This window comes from Micropterus dolomieu, linkage group LG21 (genome assembly GCF_021292245.1).
Source record: "Micropterus dolomieu isolate WLL.071019.BEF.003 ecotype Adirondacks linkage group LG21, ASM2129224v1, whole genome shotgun sequence".
Lineage (NCBI taxonomy): Eukaryota > Metazoa > Chordata > Actinopteri > Centrarchiformes > Centrarchidae > Micropterus > Micropterus dolomieu.
In genome coordinates this window covers 8,734,915-8,758,553 of record NC_060170.1, presented here as the reverse complement: position 1 = coordinate 8,758,553, position 23,639 = coordinate 8,734,915, and the positions used below count along the sequence as shown (strand labels likewise).

Sequence of the window (23,639 nt, the reverse complement as noted above, 5' to 3'; positions counted from 1 at the left end):
CACACATGTCCTGCTTCTCTCTACAGAGCCCCTTATGTAACTCCTGTGCTAAACTGTGTCAGTGAGGGAACCATTATCTAATCATGGCCTGTTTTTAAGTCCAGGGGAAGGTTCAGCCTCTTGACCTCTGGGGGGCAGGGAGCCAAGAGCCTCACTCCTCTGTTGAGCTGAGAGACCTGAATGAGCCTGGCAGGAACAGCGTAACATTGTTACCACCCAGTGCATAACCAAAAGGATGCTCTTCTACAAAGTAAATATGGTAGGCGTCGCACCGTGAGGGTCGTTCTGTGGTTTGGGCTGAGAGCTGACATCAGTTTGCAGTCAGTTCTGCTGACATGAAGTCAAGATGTGTGTTGTAAATTCCAGTGAGGTTGTTATCACTCCTTGCCACAGATGAGTGGTTAGGGATTAACCAAAAATTCCTACAGCTGAGCTAATCAAAGTGGCTGCATGCACGCTGCTGGAGATTTTAGTCAAATGGATATCACACTCCACTCTTGTTCTTGTTATCTCAGTTATAGTGTTTATTGTGTGCTCAGTCACCAAACCTAATGGAAAAGGGATGTAACTGAGCCTATCAGCAGTGTCTCCATCATGTTTCAAACCTGTACAGAGCAGGAGAACAGGAAAACAAAGCCATTTTCTAGGGTTACTCAATAACCTAAAGAGTTTGTCATGTAAAGGGAACCTTCATATGCTGGAGTTTTGTGGAACCCTTTCTGAAGATGTTCATCAAGGAATATGTTGGAGTCCCCAGTGATTGTCTTTTTGAAGTTCCTAAACATTGACATCTGATTGTATTTTTTTCACCTCTTTCCACCTCTCCCCTTCCCTGTCCATCCATCAGGTTTACAGAAAGGCGGTTAGCCAGATGAGCCAAGGCCTGATCAGGAAGTTGACGGTGCTCAGCCAGTACGAGGAGGCACTGGTCAAGATCAACACCACAGCGGCCGAGCGACTGGCTGCTCTTAAAGCGAAGCCCCAGGCGGCCATCCAGAGAGACATGCTGTCCATCTGTAACGACCCATTCACTGTCGCCCAACAGCTCACACACATAGAACTGGTGAGAACTATCCAGATGGTGTAGGCCTTTTCTATATATTTATGTTACTTTTTTAATTTAGATTTATTTTCTATTCCCTTTTTGTCAAGGACATTGATGTACAGACACCTGTAATTGAGCCAGACTTGGCCCAGAAGGCAAATTTTCATCTGCCTCATCTTAAAAATCAGTTTAAATCATGACATCATATCAATCATTTGCTGTGTATGTCAAACCAAATTAAGATGTAAATGTTATCTTCCAAAGAACAATCAAAAATCCTGCCAATGACTCACACTCATGAGCCAAAGAGAATCAATACTGGAGAGGAGAACACGTGAGAGTTGACATGTATGATGGATTCAAAATCAGTGAGGTGGTTGAGGTGAACCGTACGCCACAGCTCCTCCCACATCTGACCTCTCACAGCATTGATTTTAACCAGCGGTGTTTGACCGCAGGTTTATATTCATTACATTTCAGTTTGCTATTGAAAAAACAAAACAGTCAATATGAAAAACCAGAGGCTGATCAGGGGTTTCTTCCAGGATGCAAAAGGTAAACTTTCTATTTTCACGTTTTGTGCACATTTTTAGTTTGTGCATGAAAAGAGTGCAAGCTCCAGAAATTCAGAAAGAAAAAACTTTTTATGCTTACTTGAGTTGGAAAAGTTGGCATATCAAAAAAGAGAAGACGCAATAACGGTTGGTGGAAATTTAAAATCCACGTATCCAAGTATTCATGTCCTGCTGCTACTATGTTCCACCAGAAAGCCCCAAAAATGAAGTGTACTTAACCATAGTGTGAAATCCTAGATGATAAAACCCCCATGTGGATCAGAAGAAATTTATTCATTAAAAAAAACATGCATACCATCTTAGGTGTGAGGCTGGAATGAAAGCCCATGATATATCAGAATTACTGGTTCTGGATTAATTATGTAATCCTCCTGAATATATCTGAATAAAAGTAGCTGGGGGGGGCACCTATTCACATTTTAATTTGCAGAAATTTCAGAAATGTGCTTAAATGTTTTAATGGAAATTCACATATCAGTTATAGGATCCAACCATCATATAAGGGATCTATTAAGAACCATTAAGTACCATCAGCCCTAATTAACTCTTGAATTGATTAAAGCAGGCCTTTTTAATTTTAGCTGAACAGCAGCTCTTGTTGCCACAAGTTACAACTAAAGGATAACGGTGAATACTAAAATGTAATGTTTACATGTGCCAGTAAAGAAGAGCCTTGATGTCAGTTAAACAACAAGGCTATCTAAAGAGCTAGCAAAAGCTAACACTAGCCACCAGGTGCTATGGCTATACTGCAAGCGTGCGATTTGTTGCTTATGAATTCAACTGAATTAAAGAGAAAGAACAATTACTTTTTTCTTTTAGAACTTTCAGTCTCTCTTTAAGGGGGAACCGTGTCCACTCCTTTTTAGGCAACAATCATAAGTTTCCTAAAATCACCTTATGATGCCATCTTAAAGAAGGTGATGCAAAGTCTTGCAGAACATTCATCAACATTCACCCAACTAAAGATGGATGCAGGGAGTTGATTTTCCCTTTTCTTTCCTTCTCAGGAGAGACTGAGTTACATCGGACCTGAAGAATTCGTCCAGGCCTTCGTCCAGAAAGACCCTCTGGACAACGATAAGGTAACGTCTGCATTCTTTTCTAAGAATAATTTGGCAGATAAGAGAAGCATAGACAGTGGTTATGCAACCTTTCTTTTTTTTTGCCCGAAATCCTGTGTGCAGACCTGTCTCTGTCTGGTGTGGGTTAGAAGTGAGATGGCCTAGTTTCCCCTCCAGACAGATGTTAAGTTTACACAACACAGAGACTGGCCCGCCGCACCGGTCAAAGTGAGGGCAGGGGATTGCTAGACTGTAGCGGCAGACCAAATATCCGCTCCTCACGCAAACACACACACTTAGACACACCTCACTGACAATTTCCTCAAATCATCCCAGTGTCTGGATGAGAAGGGCATACATGCACCTCATCTCCTAGCAACCCCCACTGCCAAGGGTCTGTTTTGGGGAGGGGGATGTGTGTGTGTGTGTGTGTGTGTGTGTGTCTGGTGGTGGGCTCTCTTGTCTGGCATTCGGCTGCTAGGCAACAGCCCTTTTTTTTGGAAGCGAGATGATTTGGGGGGGTTAAGGCTGCCTTTGTGCCTTAGGCTAGCCTGTCTCGTACCCCCAACGAGCCACTTGGAAAAGATGGGAATAACTCTTTGTGTTTGCATGTTAAAATGCGATGTGTCCACTGGCGGGAAATACTACACGGGGGCAAGTGGCATAAGGCCAAAGGAATGTGTGGAATTAGATCAAGAGGAATCCACACAAAGGACAAGCATGCATAATGTGAATAACATTGTCCACCATTTCTATTGCTTTATAGAAGCAGAGTGAAGTTGAGCGTGATTGGCCACACAGGTTCACTTAGCCAAGAGTTTCTTTTTTTATGCTCAGTGACTGAGGGAAGAAGAAGAAAAAAAAAAAGAAGAAGCAAATATCAGCATTATTTTTCCCATTCAGCACTATATATTTTTTGCTTTGCAGTTATCTTAAATGTTAATTGAAAGTCTGTTGTTGTTGCAGAGTTGCTTCAGTGATCACAAGAAAGCCAGCAACCTGGAAGCTTATGTTGAATGGTTCAACAGACTCAGTTATCTGGTGGCTACAGAAATCTGCATGGTGAGTAATGAGCATGAGGCCTGGTTCACTCTTGAATGAGAGAGTGCTTTGCAATTACCGGTTGTTGTTGTTGTTGTTGTTGTTGTTGTTGCTGTTATTATTATTATTATTATTATTATTATTATTATCATCATCATCAAATAATTTCAATGAATAGTTAATAAAGAATAATATGTATGGTATTGGTAAATATGCTTGAAACAAAGTACAAGCAAACCTAAGAACTTTCTGCAAAGTAATGATGATACACTTTTTAGAAAACAACCTGTTTTCAAAAACATTTATGTGACAATTCAAGTGAGTCCTGAGGACTAAGTTGTTTTTTTTTGTTTGTTTTTTTAATGTTCCCGATCGTGTTATCAGCCTGTGAAGAAGAAGCACCGAGCCCGAGTCATTGAGTTCTTCATCGACGTGGCACGTGAATGCTTCAACATAGGCAACTTTAACTCCCTCATGGCCATCATATGTGAGTTGGTTTTTTTAGTCCCCTTCCCTCTATGATAACATGGCATATGATTGTTGCCTTTATTGTATTGTCAAATAGGACAGATACTTAAAGGGATTCTTTGTATAATAATTTTGGTCTAAGGTAAGTCTTCAGTAGTTCATGCAGCTAATCGTCTTGATAGAATTTGGTCAGTTTCTCATGGCTTTCTGGCGTTGACATAATAGGTGTCAAGAGAGTTATTTTGTGACAGTGTCTTTATGTAGCCTACCTGTTCTTAAATGTGTTGGTTGATATAAAAAAAAATAAGGTTATAGGATACAGATATCAAACCAACCAGATGCCGAACGTGACTTCAGTCAGGTTTGCATTTTTACTCTGAACACTACCTGAATTGTAAGAGAAGTGTATTATGGTAGAGCCCTAAAGTACCTCAGTCAGTTTAGAGCTCTCACTGGAGGTCCAGCCGACGGGCTCCGGGGACACCAGAGATGTCTCAGTACTTTGAGGAGAGGGCATCTGGCCATCCTCACAGGCCCGAGGGGTGGGGTGGGTGGGGTGGGGCAGCTGGAAGAGGATGCAGAACAAACCATCCAGGCAGATGGTCAGCACTGACCAGAGAGAGTGAGGTTACACCAGGGAGGAGGGGGATGATGAGGGGGTAGAACAACGCAGAGTAGAGGATATTGGAGTGCCAGCTGTTCTGTCTTTCTCCCCAGAGAGAAAGAGAGAGAGCACGCCACAGGCAAATCCCTTCTCTACCAGCCTCGTCTCCAGGGAACCGCCAGGGTTAGACAGCGTGTTAGTGATGTAATAAAAGGGTTAATTCATGCATATTACGAAAACCTAATTTTTTAATTCACCTTAAGCTGTATCTAGCCAGGCTTTGGTTTTGTTTTTCCAGGTTTTGAGTTTTTAACCCTCAAATCGGATCTGATCCAGTAGGGACAACTGATCCAGAAAATAGAAATGATATTTAGACTTAATTCAGACCCAAACAGAGGGAGAACATAGGAAAAGAAAAAAAGCAATACTTCTCGCTAGTAAATTGAATTTATACTTGTTACAGGGCTCTCGCTTAGGTGAGAGGACATGATAATGAAATCGCAACATGAAAGTTGCAAATTTGGTGAACCGGATTAGTAAAGTCCTCTAGTGTAGATGGATAGCTCAGTGTTTGGGCAGAGAATCTGACCATTTTTTAAATAAAAGTACTTATAGTGTGTCTTTGCTTCTGCGACATTGTGTCGGTGCTGAAAAGGAGAAGTTATCAACAAAATATTAATGCTCTCTTAAAGGGGAGTGTGTGTCCCAATGGGACGACTGCCACAGCCAACACCTGTCTTTTAAACACACACTGGTGTCTTTGTAGATGGAGTCGTTTCCTAGGCGAGACACGTTCTGACACACGCTGTCACATGCCGCCATGGTTGGGTTTTCATTCATTTGGGCCCTGCAGCGCTGAAGTGTCATGTTAAATCCAAACTTAGTCCTGGGAAGTGGAGTGAGTTCAGGATGAAAATGAGGTGTTTTATATTTAGTTTAGTTCTTTTGTTGACTACAGGGTTGTTCTGTGTTGTTATTCTGCTCTGACGGTGACCCTCAGTGCCTGAATCTGCACCAGACACACAAACACACACACACAGAGGATTACCATATGGGAAGCAGAGCGCTGGGAGGGGAAACGAGGCGTGTGTTAACGCCATTGTTCCCGTGGCCTTTTGGCTCGCTGCATCAGAAGAAACAACAGTAGAAAGAAAGAAAGAAAGGGGTGGGGTGGGGGTTAAAAGATGACTGTCATTGAAGGAAGGGTGGAGGGGGGGATGTGCGTATATCTGGCTGTATGGGGAAAATGCCATGTGTTAATGCGATCATGTTTGGGTGTTTTCTTAGACGGGTGACATCTCTCTCACTGTCTGTTTTTGTCTTGCTGTGTCCGTCTTGCAGCTGGGATGAACATGAGTCCTGTGTCTCGGCTCAAGAAGACCTGGAGTAAAGTCAAAACAGCCAAGTTTGACATCTTAGAAGTAAGTTTGCCTGAAAAGATTGAAATTTGGCAGTTTTGAACTGTTTATGGACATAATACATCTATCTGCCGACATATTTTTGGGTCTTAAAATCTGCTGTCTTCTCTTCAGTTTTAATTGTCCGACTCTGTGCACTGTGGGTGTTTTCCTGTGTGCCCACACATATTATCAGCTCTGTTTTGTTGTGTTTGACACTGATTACTAACTGTGTTGTGGGCATGTGGGGGAGCTTCTTCTTTTCAGTGAATTGTTGGGTTAAGTGTAATGACAAAGACAGATAAACACAGTCGTGCTGAAAGCTCTTGCGAACATGGATCTGAGTAGGAGAGCAGAGATTTGCTGTGACTCACACAGATAGAGAAACTCAATGTGTTTGAGTTGAACATAGATATTGATATTCTGGTTGGAACTGCAATTACCAATCAAAACATTAGGTTGTACTGTATAGTATTGTATTTTACTTTATAGGAAGTGCACAACGAACCGGTCCCAGAAAAGCACTACTTTCTCCCCTTGATAATTTAAAAATGAACATTATAGCAGAATATTGTTGCACATGGTTTCATGTGCAACAATATTGAAACTTCCCAGAGTGATAGTCTCAGCTTTCTATGCAAAATCTTCTCAACTTTCATTTGACCCAAATGGTCTGTGGACTCTTGTTGACTCCTGTTGTTTTGACATCTAATAATTACCACATGTTTGGATTGTAATCCCTGCGAAAAAATCACAAACTATTTTACTTTTTATTAAAAATACAAAAACCCAAAGTAGCAGTAATCTAAAGAGACTTGTTCCTCAAGCCACGTCCAGAGTAAGGCATCAGAAATGACAACAAACAGGCAAATCTGACACCCAACATGTCGAACTGACGAATCCATGGGGACGAAGGCAGGTGGAGGGAAAGTTACCTGAGGAAACCCCAGATACTGCAGGGAAGACGCTCTCTGAGCCCAACCTTTTGAAAGAAGAGATCTGAGGTGGAGACGAGTCAGGCTGGGAGCCTCTGTGGGATCTGAACGCTTTCAAAGACTCCGTTCTTTAGGTTCCCTTCATGCCTCGTTGGAGTTCATCCCCGTCTTTCTCCCTCTCTTTGTCGTTCTCTCTGTCAATCACACACCTCCTCACCTCTTTACTCGTTTGATGGTTTCCTTTTACTCTCCTGTTTTGTCCCTGTGAGCCCTATTTGAGGTGCATCCTGAAGTTTCTGTCCCACAGAGTCATAATTTGCTGTGATGGCTGGCTGCGTGGAGTGAATGTGCTCCTCCGTTTGTTCGAGGTCATAGACTTGATGGCTACATCAAATCACATGACTCAGACAGGATTATTTCACTGAGGGTTTGCATTACTAAATTGTGGTGCGCCACAGAGATTTGTTAGAGTTTGTGTACAGGACGGAGGTAGTTCATTTGAGGATGACTTTTCTTTGCTTTGCAAAACAGTATTGTCCGAGTCATAGCATCACAGCAACAGGAACTAGAACTCTCAGGGTAAATGCAATGAATATAATTACTTGATTACTTGACACTCACTGGGTCCTCAATTCCACTCCACAGCAACTCTCCTCGTCTGTGTTTGCGCTCAAACTGACGCTGTATCCTTTTTCTTTCCGCAGCACCAGATGGATCCTTCCAGCAACTTCTACAACTACAGAACCGCGCTGAGAGGAGCCACACAAAGATCGATCACCGCCAACAGCAGCAGAGAGAAGGTGAGGCCGCCACACACACTGTACAGTACATACACGATTGAGCTGTAGGACCATCACACCACCATCATGGAAGGGGAATTTCGAATATTTGAATATAATCTAAAAAAAATTGAATTGGTTCACCTGTGGTTCCGCTCCTATCTAAATGCACTATGCTGGGCAAAAATTTTCAATTCTAGCACAACTACCACCACTGAGGAATCAGGTCAAGGTTTGGATAAAGTCTGAGTCAATAGAGTCCAATTTGTCAAAAGGTTCATGCACATTTATTTTGTACTGACACATCCAGCCACCATTTATATAGACCCCAGAAGTTTGAACATCTGCACTCCAGATTTTGGTTTACGTTTCATATATTTGGCAGCAGCTCTCATCCAGAGCCACTTAGAGTGAATAATCTGGGATTTGGTGTCTTGCTAAAGACAGTTCAACAGCTGCTGGAGGAATGAAAAGTGACCTTTCAGTTTTAGAATAAGCACTCTGACCGCTGACCCGCCCTGAACAAAGTGTTGGTGACGCATGTTGCAGCAGAGATTACGGTTATGTAAAAACTTGAGACAGTTATCACAGCGCCTTTTATCTTCACTTGAACTTGAAGGAAAGGAAGGCAAAGCAGAAAAACAAACCATAGCGCTGCCACTCGTTGTGCCTTGTTATCGTCTGGGAGCTGCGTTCCCATCATGTTTACAGCATCAGCAGCCACTGGACTTGAGTCCCAGTGAATGCATCCTGTTGCATAACAGTGTAGCGGAGAGGTCACGTTATAAGAGGAGGGTCTTGGTTTCCTCTTCATCAAACATGTTGGGGGGGGAACAAAACACGGTCGCCTGCCAGATCACATAGTGTTCTCTGCAGCTCCTTGAGTTACCCGCCCCTGACCGAATCTGAACCAGCACAGAGCTCGTGTGCTTCCAGACGTTAGTGGTTAGTCTCTCTTCACACGTCACATGTTGAATGAGTGTGTTTTGTAAGGAGACAGTGTGTACTGTCAATATGTATCTGGCTCCCTGGGGTTTGTGAGGGATGTTGTTTTGGAGCTCAGAAATGCAAACTCGTACGCGCACAAGAGGCCGGGGTCATGAAACGGAAAGTTCCCAAGAAGTCTGGTATGTTCTTGCCCTTGTGACCTCTTCTTGTGGGTAGGGATGGGGTGGGTTGTTTATAGTCTTAGGCATCCTCAGTGCTGTTGACTCTCAAACAAAGCCTGTTTTGCTTGAGTTTTGTTCTTTGCTGTTTCTGTGTTGCTTCATTTACTTGAAATAACACTTTATAAAAGAAGCATGTAGAAAATATTTCACTTTACACCCAGATGGGCCACATGCTGTGCTTCTGTTGCTTGTTTTAATCAAAGTACTGCAAACGTGGATGATTAATTAAAGATTTCAGAAGAAGCTCTGTTTGACTGACACACTGGGACTATGGATATCGTCTTTATTGATTCATCTTTATTTTTATATAACCATTAAGTTTATAAAATGTCAGAAAATATTGAAAGTTCACAAATCACAAGTGCGCCAGAGCCCAAGGTGACGTCTTCAAGCAAAAAATCCTTAGGCTGCTCTATCAAATCTGCTGCCGAGTAATAGTTTGAGTAATTGTTTCAGCTCTTAAGAGAATGATCAAAAAGAACGGACTATAACAAAAGTAAAAAAAACTATTAACAGCGCAGACAAAAGAAATATGGACCGATTACAGTCCTTAATTTCCCACTGAAAAAGGAAAAAAAATAACTTTGACTTGCTCTTCAACAACTATTGATAACCATCAAAACTATAAAGATCAATTTTTTGCCTGAAATCCAGACCTGGCGCCCTTCTGTCTCCAGCCCATCAACATCCCTGATGTATCCCGCTGTGAAAACGACTTCCTCTCTGCTCCTGTTGGGCACTTTTCCCCCTCTAAAAGTGGAACACGTGTGTACAGTCGTGTGTACATGCATGACAACAGTCCTGCCCCTACAGACCCCTCTGAGTACACTATGTGCAGACTCTCTGACTTCACTGACTTAAAGTTAACTGGTTGTGCGCTGTGGGATGGTGTGGAGGCACGCAGACAAGCTTACAGTGCAGGCCCAGCCAAGAACAGAGTTAAAGAGAAACACATCAGATGGATTCACTGGCTTGGCAAAACATCTATTTAGTAGAAAGAACTAATGAGGAGAGGGTGTGTGTGGTTTATTCGAGTGCAACCTCCGACACAATCGGAGTGACTTTGGCTCAATAACACACACAGAACGCAACAAAAATGTGCATCTGCTAAATTGCTCGGTCTACTGCTTTCCCTCTGGTATTTTAACTTTTAAAAGCTCCACCATCATGAATGTTTGATAATCATGGGTGGGGATGTGTTGGGACTGTCAGGAAAGAGGTGACACACCGAGTTCTTTTTATAGGTCACTGTGTCAGATTGCAGCATCTCTCGACACTCACACAAAAGTCTGTGTGTGTGTTTATTTATCTGCCCTAGCAACAGATAAATGTCAGCTTTAGCCAGCCAGCCGGTTTGATTTCCGGATGGTTCATTCCGTGCCAGAGGAGAAGGAGAAGAAGGAGAAGAAGAAGAAGAAGAAGAAGAAGAAATCCCATCAGTGTAAAATTTGCTTTTATTTGAATGGAGTCTGGTGCTTCGTCCCAACCGTGCTCTCCATCAACATCTGTGTTAGTGCACAGACATGCAGTGACCTGGATCATTGTATGAGGGTGGCGATGAATTATTTAAAAAAGGACTTTAAAGGGGAATTCTTCTTCTCTGGAAAACATCCTCTCTACTCTAGTCTCACTTCTCCATTTTTGGTCGGAGAAATGTGTCCTAGGTAATTTCTTTTAAGTTATTACAGATTGTATTTATAAATGCTGCTACAGGCCTGTAACAATGAGAAGCTAGTGGGTTTCTTTTGATGTGATCAGAACAGAAGAGGCCCCTCCCCCTCCGGAAATTATTTTAAACATGGGAGCTCCTCTTTTTCAATTGTAATCCTTTTGCTTTTAATCAGTGTTTTTAGAGATTACACACCTGTAAGCCATGTGGAAATCCCCCTTGCATCTCCTCAGTGAAATTAAATCCCTTTCTCTTTCTGTTGTCTTGCAGATAGTCATCCCTTTCTTCAGCCTGCTCATAAAAGACATCTACTTCCTCAACGAGGGATGTGCCAACAGGCTGCAGAACGGACACATCAACTTTGAGGTAAACTGAATTTGAAATTCCCCAGAGGGAGTTTCCCCGGCGACAGATTACAACAGCTGACTTCTCTGTGTCAGAAAACGTTACTGCGTTTACTACACACGGCAACGGATTTTATTCTATTTATTTCCACTTCCCTAAAGAGCGTCAGGAATAGAGAAGTCGGACTTGCGTGTGTAAAATTCAGCTGTGTTTCCATGGAACAAACATAGCATTTCCACTGGTCTTTGGTCACAGCTACTCTGAATCAGACTCTATTTTTAGGATTCATTCTATCCTGGGAAACTCAGCTGATCCCTTTTTCTGTCCTGCCCTGTTATGACTTATAAAGCACATCATCATCAGCACACATTAACACTTCAGAACAGCTGGCTATAACCACAGTGTGGTAACTTTAGGTCACTGAGCAGCTTCAGTTCGTATACATTGTTGAAAGGCAGCATGACAATTTTACCATCTAGCTCGTTGTTTGGAGCATGGACTTAAGTATTAATAATCAAATATGCATATACTATGTATTGTACACCCTTAAAGATAAACAAATGTCTGAAATTTAACCTATATTGTCTTGTATTTTGGTTTTCTTTCAGAAATTCTGGGAATTTGCCAAACAAGTGAGTGAGTTCATGACCTGGAAGAAAGTGGAGTGTCCATTTGAGAAGGATCGCAAGATCCTGCAGTACCTGCTGACCGCCCCAGCATTCACTGAAGATGGTATGTTTATCGATGAATGAGTGGATTATATAGGATCACAATCCAAGACTGTTAAAATAGTTTGACATTTGGGGAAAATCACACTTTCTAGGATGTTCAGATTGGTACCACGCTGTATGTGTACAGGCACTAGCTAAACAATGTGGACTGGCAGCAAGGGGATGGTTTCCGTGACTCTCTCAAGTGGAAAAACATGCCTACCGGCTCACTTATTCACATTATATTTTGTAGAAATTAAAAATGACAAGTTGTTTTTTAAACTTTTGGATGGAGCCACACATTTTTCCATGCTTCCAGTCTTTAGACAAATCAGCTGCTGGCAGTATCTTCACATGATGGAACAAAGATGGAAATAAGTTTAAAAACAGAAGCATATTTAGGAAAGTTACATGTTCATTAACATAACTTTGTCATATCAGTAAATACTCTTTAACTACTGTTATTATATTATATTATAAATAGCTGATTACCGTCTGTAATAACAGAATGTAGGTGTGGATTAAAAAGTGTTTTGGATATAAATAACCGGAGAAAACACGGTGGTGTACTCTGTGTCCTCTGGTTCAACGTCTGATACAGTAGACCACAGAATGACTTCCTTCCTACTAAACATCACACACACCTTGTTATCACCCGTCAGCACTGATAGTTTCTGTCTCCTTTAATCTACACCAAAGTCGTGTGTCACTGGCTCCGGCTCTTATCACCTACTTATCAGAGAGACGGGGAGGTCTGTAAAATCCCCCTGCAATGAAGTGCATCGACCGAACTGACCAATCAGCTGTGTGCGCTTCTTAACCACAACACTGTCATCCATGGGTGTCAGTGTTGGGTGATAGTGAGCATCAACCAACTGCCTGCCGCTGCTAAAAAAACAAACAAGGAGTTTGACGTAAAATAAGTCTTCAGAAACCAGTAACTTGATTTTCAAGATTTACTATGAAGATTAAATCTAAAGGCTACAAAGTTCCATCATGTGGGACAGTCATCAGCCATTAGGTCTTCAGTAGACGTAATGGAGCATTGTCATGTTGTTTTTATGGATCTGCATAAACGAAAAATAACCCAAAAAAAAGAATTAAAAACAGTGTTTATGTCCCCACCCATCCAAAATTTGTTTTTCCTGCAAAAACACACCATCTATCACATACAATACTTCCAGTATTAGAACGTGGAGCAGAAGAAAATGCAAATAGACTGCTAATGTGAGCCAGAGCCCTGAATATTATGAGCCTTAACTGTAAGTCAAGAAAATCAGTAATACTTAATAGTTTTACTTTCATAAGGTGTTCAGAGTGTATGCCATGTTTAAAAACAAAATCATTCAAGAAAAGCTAATGATGTTTTGATTTTCTCATTGCAGCTTTGTATCTGGCATCATACGAGAGTGAAGGGCCTGAGAACAACATGGAGAAGGACAGATGGAAGTCTCTGAGGTGTGTATGAACCCACACACACACACACACACACACACACACACACTCTCACCCCTCAGGGCTTTGGAGTCTTTCAATCACGGCTGTCACCCCACGTCCCCTCCTGCCTCCCCGCTGACCAGGCAGACCCGGCGGGATGTAGGTCACACGCTGATGCTGACCTGCACGCTATTCAATAAATGCATTAACCGTACGCACACAGGTGCTCATCATTCTTCTTGGTCACACCATCGCTTGCATAGACGCACGCAAAGGACATCAGTCATTTTCACACAATTACGTCCTATGAACACACACCGTACCCCCTTATCACACAGCACTGAGTGTGTGTGTGTGTGTTTGTGTGTGTGAGAGTGAAGATGGATGGGAGAAAATTGTCTTTGTTCATTCGGCTCTAACTCGTTGAAGAAATCCCCAGAGAGCTGACAGAGGGATATTTCCTCATGCTTCAGCATCACACACTACACTTTAATTGACAGAAGCTGAGTCCGGGACGTTTTGGTTTTTCTGCAGCGACAGAACAAGAAATCCTGTCTGGTGCATCACTTCCATTAAGGTTTTAGTTTTTTAACTCTATGGAATAAAAGTGTGTATAGATAGATAGATAGATAGATAGATAGATAGATAGATATCTATCGATTAGTTGTGGAGTTACAGCTACATAAAGTAGGGGGGCAGACTGTCCTAAAAGATATCGCTTTAAACACAGATGATGAGCTACACATTAGATTGGTAAATAAAACCACAAAAGTTTTGAAGTCTTTATTTGGATCTGCATTAATGTCAACACAAATACAACAAATTAATGTGTTTCTCAGATCAAATTATAACAATGCTTTTACTAATTTGTGAAAGCTCAATTGTTTCTACCCTCGCTATGTCTGGCAAAGAAGTGGCTGAACAAAGGCGATGTCGCCACCATCAGAATCCTGTATAGCAATTAAAATTTTTTTTTTAAAGATAGTAAAAATCCAGCAGTTATGTGAAGAGTAGTGAGTGAAACTTGGACTACAATAAGGTACTCGCATTTCAGGTCTGTGCATCCGTCAGCTTCTTGTAGAATTCTTCTGCCCCCTAGTGGTCAAATATATTAATGAATGCATAGATAGATAGATAGATAGATAGAGATATATATAGATATAGTTATATAGTTGCCGGTTATTGTTTTTAAAGTCATCCAAACCCAGTTTACTCACAGATTTTTTTATAAAGACATACATAAATAAACTGAAGCAAAAAAAGATACAGAGAGAAACCCAAAACATGGAAACTGGAATGTGAAAATACAACAGTCAGACATTATTTAGACAGTGAACACATGATTCATAGCTGACAGTCATGCTGCAGGTTGCCAAAAACAGACCACCACACGCACCCAACCACCCACATGTAGATGTATGAATCATATCTGCTGGCAGGGGTCAGAGGTGAGAGCAGGTTTTGGACCCAGAGCCCTGTGACTGTTGGGTTAAGGCCCAGTAAGGCTGAAGCTCTGTGTGTGTGTGAGATTGGTCACGTTTCCTGATCGCCTGCCAACCCTCTCTGCATCCCCCTGAGCTTCGCCTCCGCTGCGACACGATCTGTCACTTTATTGTAGCCGAGCTGCATCAGCAGAACGTGCTGCTCAGCTATGCAAACTGTCTCTTCACAAACACACACACACACACCCAGAAATCCACTAAATACAAACTGTTGCTACAGCTTAGATTGTGTTTTTTAAAATCTCCAAATTAGAATGAAATCTATTTTCTAAAATATCCTTGTTTGGTGGAAAGTGATGTGTTGTTTGAACATTGTATCCACCCATTAAAACAAGAAGTGTGGGCTATTGTAAACCAGCTTTAAACAAGCTGCCATTAAAAATGTTACAGTTGACACTTTTTGTTTTTTGCTGCATAGTTAGAATAAAAAGGGAATAATCTGAGCATTACTTGTCGGCACAATATTTTGTAGTTTGCTCAAAAATCTAAGAATTAGTGATGTGAGTTGCCTTGAAATTTTAGGTTTGCTGATTTTTATTTATTTTTTTATTTAATTTTTTTAGTGTATTCAATTTTCTTATTTCTATTCTGAACATTTTTAGTTGTAGTTTGAGCCTTAAGACTAGAGTAAATTGTAATGAAATTTTCAACATTTTCTACAGAGTACCAATTAAAATCATGTCTCTTGAATTTAAATGTTTTTTTGAAAAACAGCTGTGGTGAATGGATATGCATTTACATTTCTTCATTTAGCTGATATGCACTTGATTCTTTCTGTCTTGTGACATTAACAGTGGTTTCTTTCTTCTCTCCACAGATCCACTCTGCTAAGCAGGGTCTAAACTTCTCTGCTGAAGAAACCAGAATAAAGACAAAACCCTGACAAGCGAGCTGTTGTCCAAATGAAGTATCCCCATGTTAGAAGGGAAATGACAATCTCTACTTTGGCTGGCGAGGATCTTTTGTGTTCCCCCCAGCTTCAGATTTCTATTAAGCTCTGCTTTTCCTTACCCTCTTGCTCTTTGTGCTGTATATTTCAGGACAGCTCTTTTTTTCATCTCTTTGTATGACTTTGTAGTCTTTTTAAAAAAAAAAAAGAAATGCTACAAACCTTCAAAGTAAAAGCCGAGGGGTGCCAAGGTGCTTTTTCTTGTCTGAAGCATTTCGCCCTGATAAACTTTCTGTGAGTGTAAATGGAGACATTGGGCTTGTTTGTTCCCCTACTAGTCTAACACATTCTTTTTCCACTGAAGCTACAGAGTTAGCTGCTGGTTGGCTAACTCAACAGAAACGCTACTCATGCTGGTTCCATAAGCCAGCATCCTTTGTATGGAAAACTCAAACTGTGCCCGCAACACTTGTTTATCATTAAGCTAGCCATTATTTGTAGTTTTGCGTCATCTCCTTCCTTTTGAATGATACCTGAGGATCTCTCATGTCATGTTTCTGAAGGTTTTGTTTGTTAATTGTGATGTGTAAGAAAAAAAGTGCACTGGCTGCAGTTTAAAGATGATGTATTAGAGTATTATGTTTGTGTTGTATAAAGTTGTGATTTTCTTAAGCAGGAAGCAACAGTGTTCCTTGTCATTACCTTTGACACACTCGAGGCCTCAGTGTGCTTCGAATTAAGGCATCAGCAAGCTTCAACCTAAGTGTGTCATGTATAGTTGAACATCATCCCAATCCCCCTTTCCCCCACATCTCCCGAGCACTTCATTTGAAGCATACTGAGGCATGCAGCAGTGTTAAATGGAAGGTGTGATGGTGTGTTTCCTGTTGCTCCTGATCATCAGTGTTAAAATAGCTCTGTACTGCTGAGAAGATGAGCCCTGCTGTGGGCCACCTTTCGTACTTCCCCCTTTTGTTCCTGCTCTAATGTAAAAAATGTGCGGTTAATGCCCCCCCCCCCCCTGGAGGTTCAGCCAGAAAAGTGAATGGGTTTCGTGTGGTTGAATAATGTGAACTGAGGATTTCTGTTTAAACCCCTACAAATGCTAAATGATGTTCTTACTGTGTTTTTATTTTTCATACTATTAAGTAAAGTTTCTCCATATTTGTTTTATTTATAAATCTATGTGTAGTCACATTGTGTCATGCCAATATGTACTTTTATTTTATTGTTATTTAATTTTGTACTAGGTACATAACATGCTTAAGTAGTAGTCAGATTTGGCTTAACTATTATTTTTTACACAAGTTTGTATGAGACACTTATTTTTCAAGGTACCAGCTCACAGTATGAAGTTAAATAGTTTTGACTGACGTCTGCTTTGCCTTGACTGCTCCTCCCTCAACACAGAGTGCTGTTGTGGTTTATTATGTGTTCCCCCCCTCCCTGTGTTCATTCGTTTGTATTTGGACTGTTATAATGGAATGGAGGAACTGTTTATAAATTAATTAGTAGTGTTTAAAAGAGTTAATAAAAGAATGTTTCGATTATTATCATGTGACTGTGTTTTGTTATGGACGTTCAATCTTGACTTGTGGATGTGTAACAAAACAAATCTACGCTCATGGGTTCACTTACTGGCTTTTTGAAGCTTTCTACCGCATCGCACTGATGGTCCAAAATTTTAGTATATTTTAAATTGTGATCACATGCTACAGATCAAACATTGTCTTAAAATGACATTGATTAAGATTCTCAGTTTACACACTTATCAGAAAGATAAGTCCATTTGTGTGTGATATTTCAAGAAAAGCTACCCTTTCACAGTTATGTGAAGAGTAGTGAGTGAAACTTGAACTACAATAAGGTACTCGCATTTCAGGTCTGTGCATCAGTCAGCTTCTTGTAGAATTCTTCTGCCCCTAGTGGTCAAATATATTAATGAATGCAGCTATATATATAGATAGATAGATAGTCATACGGTGGACTGACAATTGAACATTCAATTTTATTTATATAGCGCCAAATCACAACAACAGTTATCTCACAGCGCTTTTCATAAAAGAGCAGGTCTAGACCGTACTCTGTGATGTTATTTACAGAAGCCCAACAATTCCCAACATAGCTCAGAAGAAAACAACACTGAGTAGGGAAGAACCATTTGGGTATGGGGTGCTTATGGATACCATAGCAAGATGAAGAAGTGCACCTTTAGGCTTTATATCATTCATTTTTCATAGTACATTAATTTATTCATTTTGAAGCCTTGGGAGCTGCTTAATCTATGTTATACTGGCTACTTTGGCCTCTAACTTGTCGAATCACAACCACATCAACAAAAAAGTGATGCGACGTTTTAATGAACATACATGATGAACAATCATTATCATTCAGCATGGGTTTTTGGATCCACTATTATTTGTTACAAACACCGAAACCCTTCACTGAGACACTGTAGGTTTGTTTGCTTAGATGAATTTGGTGTCAGTTGTGGCAGCGTCACTGAAGTGATGCATCACATCAAGTTTGAAGCAAACCTGTTGAAACAGCAGTGAATGAGCACTTCATGCAGAGGAAAGTGGACGCGCCAGTGGTGAAATGCTTTGCCTCTCTGGTTCCTTTGTTATGAAGAATCACAGATCATCTGGATCCAGGAACAGACTGCATGAAAAGAAAGTTGTGGGGTTGGAGTTAACAGTGAATAACACTTCACACTTAAATTACATAACCTATAACATAACACAAAGTGGCGTAATAGACAATTCCGTATAAATCAGAGACCTGAAAAACAAACAGTGAGTGAAACTGACTTATTGAAAGTACAGAAGTTATATAACAGAGAAAAATGAAAAGCAATAAAAAAAAAACACTTAAAGAACTATATGGATGGACAACATCATAAAATAAAAACTGTACAATCAATATTTCAGGAGGTCAGTGAGGAGACAGGGAAATAATGTGATCATGTTTTGTATGGAGGTAGAAAATAAAAATACATATTTGGCTCCACCAAGCGACCAAATTAAGTTAATGCAACTGACAGTGCCGCTGAATTACACTTCTCACTCACAACAATGCATAAAAAGATTTGAATCAATAATGAAGTGAGATGAATCATTTTTAAAACTCATTATTAATGTAAATAAAGATTCATACGTGCAGCCACGATCACATCACGCTTGCCATCCTGCTGACACGCTGCGTGTTACCATATGTGCTAAAAACGACACCAGCGTTTCAACATACAACAAATTAGATCAGTGTTCAAATCTGCATAGTAACTTACAATATCCAGCCTTACTCCAGTGTTAGAAAACATGGCATCATGCAGAGCCGTGGCCTGAAACGCGTCATCTTTTTCTATTCAGTGCACAAAATGATGAGGATGACGATGCATTAACGTAATGACAATAAAACACTATTAGTCAAGAACGTCATCATGTCAAATGTGAAAGTAGTAGTGCTTGTAACTGTTTGTTTGTTGACAAACAGTTACTTAATAACATGACATTAAAAACTCTCAAACTATACACTCAAAATATTTTTTCCTACTTATAAATACTATCAAGATATCACACAGGTGTCTAGTTGTTGCTGTACTATAAAAAGGCAGTTAGCGTAAACATTTTAGAAAATAATACACCGTATTATTAAAATAACCAGTAAAGAATTGTTCTGTGGCATTACCTTAAGAAAATGTGACACTAAACATACCACATGCAGTACTTTAATATGTTATCTAAAGAACAACAAGGCCATTAAACACTAAACCTGTGGTTCCCAACCAAGGGGTCTCAGAAAAACACGTGTGCTACAAAAAATATTTATTAGATTGTTTATCTTCACACCTTCCTCTAATCTTAAATGTTATTTTCTTGTGAACAGTTTTATATTGTCAGGGCCTTAAAAATTAAAAAATTGTGTTGGTTGACCCGTGCATAACCCTCTGTCTGTCTGCACTAAACTTTAAAAATGTCATATTTTATCATGCCATCAATGCCATGTCAACATTTAGAGACAATTTAAATATTATCCTGTCTCATCTGGAGTTGAGCAAAATAACAAGCCTTCTCGTCAACATCTCATCATAAATCACCACTTATTGGATTGATTTGAGGTCTAGATAATGTCATCTTGCAACTTATACGGTTAGAAAACCGGCACTCTAAGAATGTAAACACTGTAAACAACCAGAGCAAACACACGTAAACAAGAGAACATGCAAACTACAAACAGAAAGCCAGCTGGCAGGCAAACCTTCTGGCTGTAAGGTCGCAGGGTTAAAAACTGAGTCATCGAGCAGCTAAAACAGTCAATTCTTCCAGTCTGAATATGTGTTATGCCAGAATGCCCTTAAGTTACTGAAGCCCTACTCAGCCACTGGGAGAAGGCATGCATCAGAGTCAGCTACATGCCTTTAGGGTAAACATGTGTGCTCATTCAAACCATGTCCTCAGATCATTTGCCAGATTCTCAGTTTCCTCTCAAGCTCAGGTTGGGAGTCAGTGACCTGGATTATTTTGTTGTGGTCCGCGTCCTGCAGATGAATTGGCTTTGGCCACCTGCCATTTTTGTTCTGTGCCTGTCAATAAAATCTGCTGCAGGCCAGGCTGCTCTAACTAGCGTCACAGACAAACACACTGGGAAAACCAATTAATCATTTCTGGATGTGAAAGACTGAAGCTTTGGGTCTCGACATTTTCGCTTGTCCAGAAAGTAAAATGCATATGGAGACCAAAAGAGGAAAAGGATGCGATTAAAAGACAGACTGAGCATTGCACTCACATGATTTAAAACCATCTTGTACTGTCTCTCTAATCTCTTCTTTATAGCTGCTCTAATGAATATCTCTAACAACTGCTACATGTTAAAAGGTGTCACTCAGAGCAATGACCCCACAGTGAGCTTTCAGCAATGGATGTTGTGTTTTCATTTTGTTCCACTGCCCAAAAAGTGGCCCCCCAAAAACAAACCTTGATGCAGCTTTTTAAAAGTGGGTCTATGTACATATTGCCAAACAGCAAAGGGTAAAGGGTAGAACAGAGCCTAATAGTGGCACCCATAGTGTTATGACACACTTACACAGCAATCTCTGACCAAAATTTAATATCAGCTAACATTAGCCACCACACGCTATTGGTCATACCAGACCAAGTAAAGCTTCAGCAGAAAAACTATTTATAGAACACCTGACCCGAACAAGGTTGTGTTTATTTGCTTCTGAATTTAACTTTTCATTTGCAAGAGGAAGAATGTGTTGTTTCTTCTTTTAAAAGTTACATAACCACCACTTTCAACATATCTATTTATTTAACAAATAGCAACTTTAAACTACAGGCTTGAGGCAGGATTCGTAGCCAAGTGAGGCTGTTGCCATCTCAGGCACCACAGCCTACACTTTTGAAGTTGTGAACGGCTATACTTTTTGTTCCCTGGACAGTTCCTACAGTCTGCACTGACCCGGTAAAAGAACTTTTAAGTATGCTGCTCCATCTTCCTGCAACCCTCTGCAGTTAGATATAAGACTGCAAAAATAAACAAAGGTTAATAAAATAAAAAAAGTTTAAAGTTTGTTCGTTGATTGCCAAAATGTTAAGTTTATGTTAAAATTTAGCCTTATTATTACAACAACTATAAAGTTTTGGAGTTTACATAACCCTTTAACACAAATACACCATTCTTAATTAACAATTTCAAAACGGGGTGTATGCAGCTCACCTGACCTGCCAATCAAACGGGTTGCCGCGCACGCGAGAACGCGCACAGCAGAGGAGGATAGAGAGCGCGAGAGAGGGACAGACAGAGGGAGAGAGGATGCGACCAGTGTTGTAGACAGCCTGTTTACGGATGCTCGAATGTGCAAAGAAATCTTTTCTTCTTTTAAATCATCTTCCAAGCTCGTCTGAAGGCTCCGGTAAGTACCGAGACGAACTAAACACGGATTCAGTTATCACTCCCATCAGGGGAAGAATGACGAGGCATCGGAAGTTGCAGGTGCACGATCCTCATAGGAGACGTTTTAATTAGTAAACTTAACCGAATTAGGTTTTAAATGACCATCATAAATCCGTTCCTGGAAATCTTTTATGTGCAAGTCAGTATGTCAGAGAGTTGGAGCTTTAAAACAAAGGGGAAAAAGAAGAGGGTTTTCCAGTTGGCTTTCTATATAGCTTTCTAAATGACGTCAGTAAATTCGATTTTCAAAAAGTGTTGGAGAACAGTCTGATCTTTATGCCAGCAGGAATGCCATGAATGAAGTCTACTGTATGTGTGAGTGGGCGACAAACAAACACAGGACTGTTCTCTGACATTTCCCCCCCCCCCCCCATATACACTCTTACTATGTGGACAGAAGCATGCTTTCAAGCCCAGAATGCAATTATATTATTAAAGTTATTGTATTTTTTATTTATCTCTTTAGTTATCTCTTTTTTTATAAGCTTCCTGATATCCTTTACTGCTGCTGGCAGATAGGGGGTGTCTGTTGATGTAATGTAATACTTCCTGCCTTCTGAATAATAAATGGAGAAGACACACTCTTTGGCCATGATATACTGATTTGCTCGCCTCTCTTTTTACCCAGTTTTCTCTCCTCACAGCGTCAGCTATTTTGTTTGAAACCTCACTCCCAGCTTCCTCAAACAGACCTTTTCGTGGTAAATGTCAGTGTACTGCTGGAAAGGATCACTCTCTCAGCAGATATTGACTTTTGAATCTCTCTTGTCTCTTCAGGTGAAAAGATGGGGAATGGTTCAATGAAATCAAAGCGTTACAAACACACAGACGGCTCAGCTGCTGCTTCCAACAGCCGACCTCATAAAGATAACAGTGGTGGGTTCAAAAATGTGTCCCTGGAGTCCCTGAGGGCCCGAGTGGACGAGCTGGAGCGTGAGGGCAAGAGGAGGGATGAGGAACTTTGTGCCAAAGACCAGCAGATCAAAGGTCTCCAGGAGCAGCTAGCCAAACAGACGCGAGCTCTGGCCGAGCTGAGCGAGGAGCTGCAGAACAAGTGCATCCAGCTCAACAAGCTGCAGGACGTGATGAAGAACCAGAGGGGAGCATCTGCAAGTCTGGCATCCAGGCCCCCTTCCATCAAAACCAGTGGCAAGAGCAGCCCCAACCTCAGTGTTCGCATCAAGGAAACCCTCAATAGAAGGAAAGGGGCTAAAGCTGGGGTGTCGGCCGAGCCTACATCCAGGACCTACGACTCCAGCAGCCTTCCAAAGTTCTCTTTCGAGAAGGCTAGAGTACCAAAGGATGCAAGGTGAGATGTTTGTCTTTAGGGGAGGTGCAAAATACAATTGGAGGAGGAATATGGCCATGCACAATGCAGTTAAAGGTTCATGATAGCCTCAGGCTCAGTCCATCTCAGCCAGGTGGAGGAGAGTAAAAATTCAAGCAGCAGAAGGAGTGGATGCAAGGTGGGCAAGAAGCTTTTAGCGTAATGACATGCAAAAAAGCAACAGTTTTCAGTCTAAGATTTTTTTTTTCGGCGGCTGATCAGTGACTTTTGGTGCTCTGCGCTTTAGCTCAGATAAAGGGAAATCTTAATACCACAGTGTGCAGTAATATTTTATGCTGACAACAGTTTATGTTGGGCCCTTTCATGTTTCTACATGGCAGTGCCCCCGCGCTCAAAGCCAGGTCCATAAAGAAATGGTTTTCCCAGTTTGGTGTGGAAGAACTTGACAGGTCTGCACAAAGCCTTGACCTAAACCCCATCCAACACCTTTGGGATGAACTGGAACACAGACTGTGAGACACAGACCTGATCACCCAACAACAGTGTTAGACCTCACGGATGCTCTTGTGGCTGATATGGGAGCAAATCCCTGCAGCCAGGTTATAAAATCTGAGCCGGGGCAGCAGCAGATTAATGCCCATGATTTTAAAATATGGTATTCAACAATAACAAAAATAGGTGATTTTTGGGTATCCAAATACTTTTGGCCATTTAGTGTCGATTTGCTACTGTCATGAAATAAAAAAATGGCCTTTTCAGTTTTGAAG

At 41.0% G+C, this 23,639-nt stretch overlaps 2 protein-coding genes across 2 annotated transcripts in view; both read left to right on the top strand.

Moving 5' to 3' along the window:
- Positions 1-17,179, top strand: part of rasgef1ba (RasGEF domain family, member 1Ba) — a 33,237-nt gene extending 16,058 nt beyond the window's left edge. Inside the window, exons 5-14 of the mRNA XM_046034872.1 lie at positions 848-1,063; positions 2,631-2,705; positions 3,651-3,746; positions 4,110-4,212; positions 6,139-6,218; positions 7,834-7,929; positions 11,017-11,112; positions 11,700-11,823; positions 13,187-13,259; positions 15,558-17,179. Of these exons, the coding sequence (XP_045890828.1) occupies positions 848-1,063; positions 2,631-2,705; positions 3,651-3,746; positions 4,110-4,212; positions 6,139-6,218; positions 7,834-7,929; positions 11,017-11,112; positions 11,700-11,823; positions 13,187-13,259; positions 15,558-15,582 (984 nt within the window). The 3' untranslated portion in view covers positions 15,583-17,179. The remainder of the gene's footprint in view (positions 1-847; positions 1,064-2,630; positions 2,706-3,650; positions 3,747-4,109; positions 4,213-6,138; positions 6,219-7,833; positions 7,930-11,016; positions 11,113-11,699; positions 11,824-13,186; positions 13,260-15,557) is intronic.
- A 4,291-nt stretch (positions 17,180-21,470) lies between these two features.
- prkg2 (protein kinase cGMP-dependent 2) overlaps positions 21,471-23,639 on the top strand; it is a 32,557-nt gene continuing 30,388 nt past the window's right edge. Inside the window, exons 1-2 of the mRNA XM_046034650.1 lie at positions 21,471-21,543; positions 22,362-22,893. Of these exons, the coding sequence (XP_045890606.1) occupies positions 21,477-21,543; positions 22,362-22,893 (599 nt within the window). The 5' untranslated portion in view covers positions 21,471-21,476. The remainder of the gene's footprint in view (positions 21,544-22,361; positions 22,894-23,639) is intronic.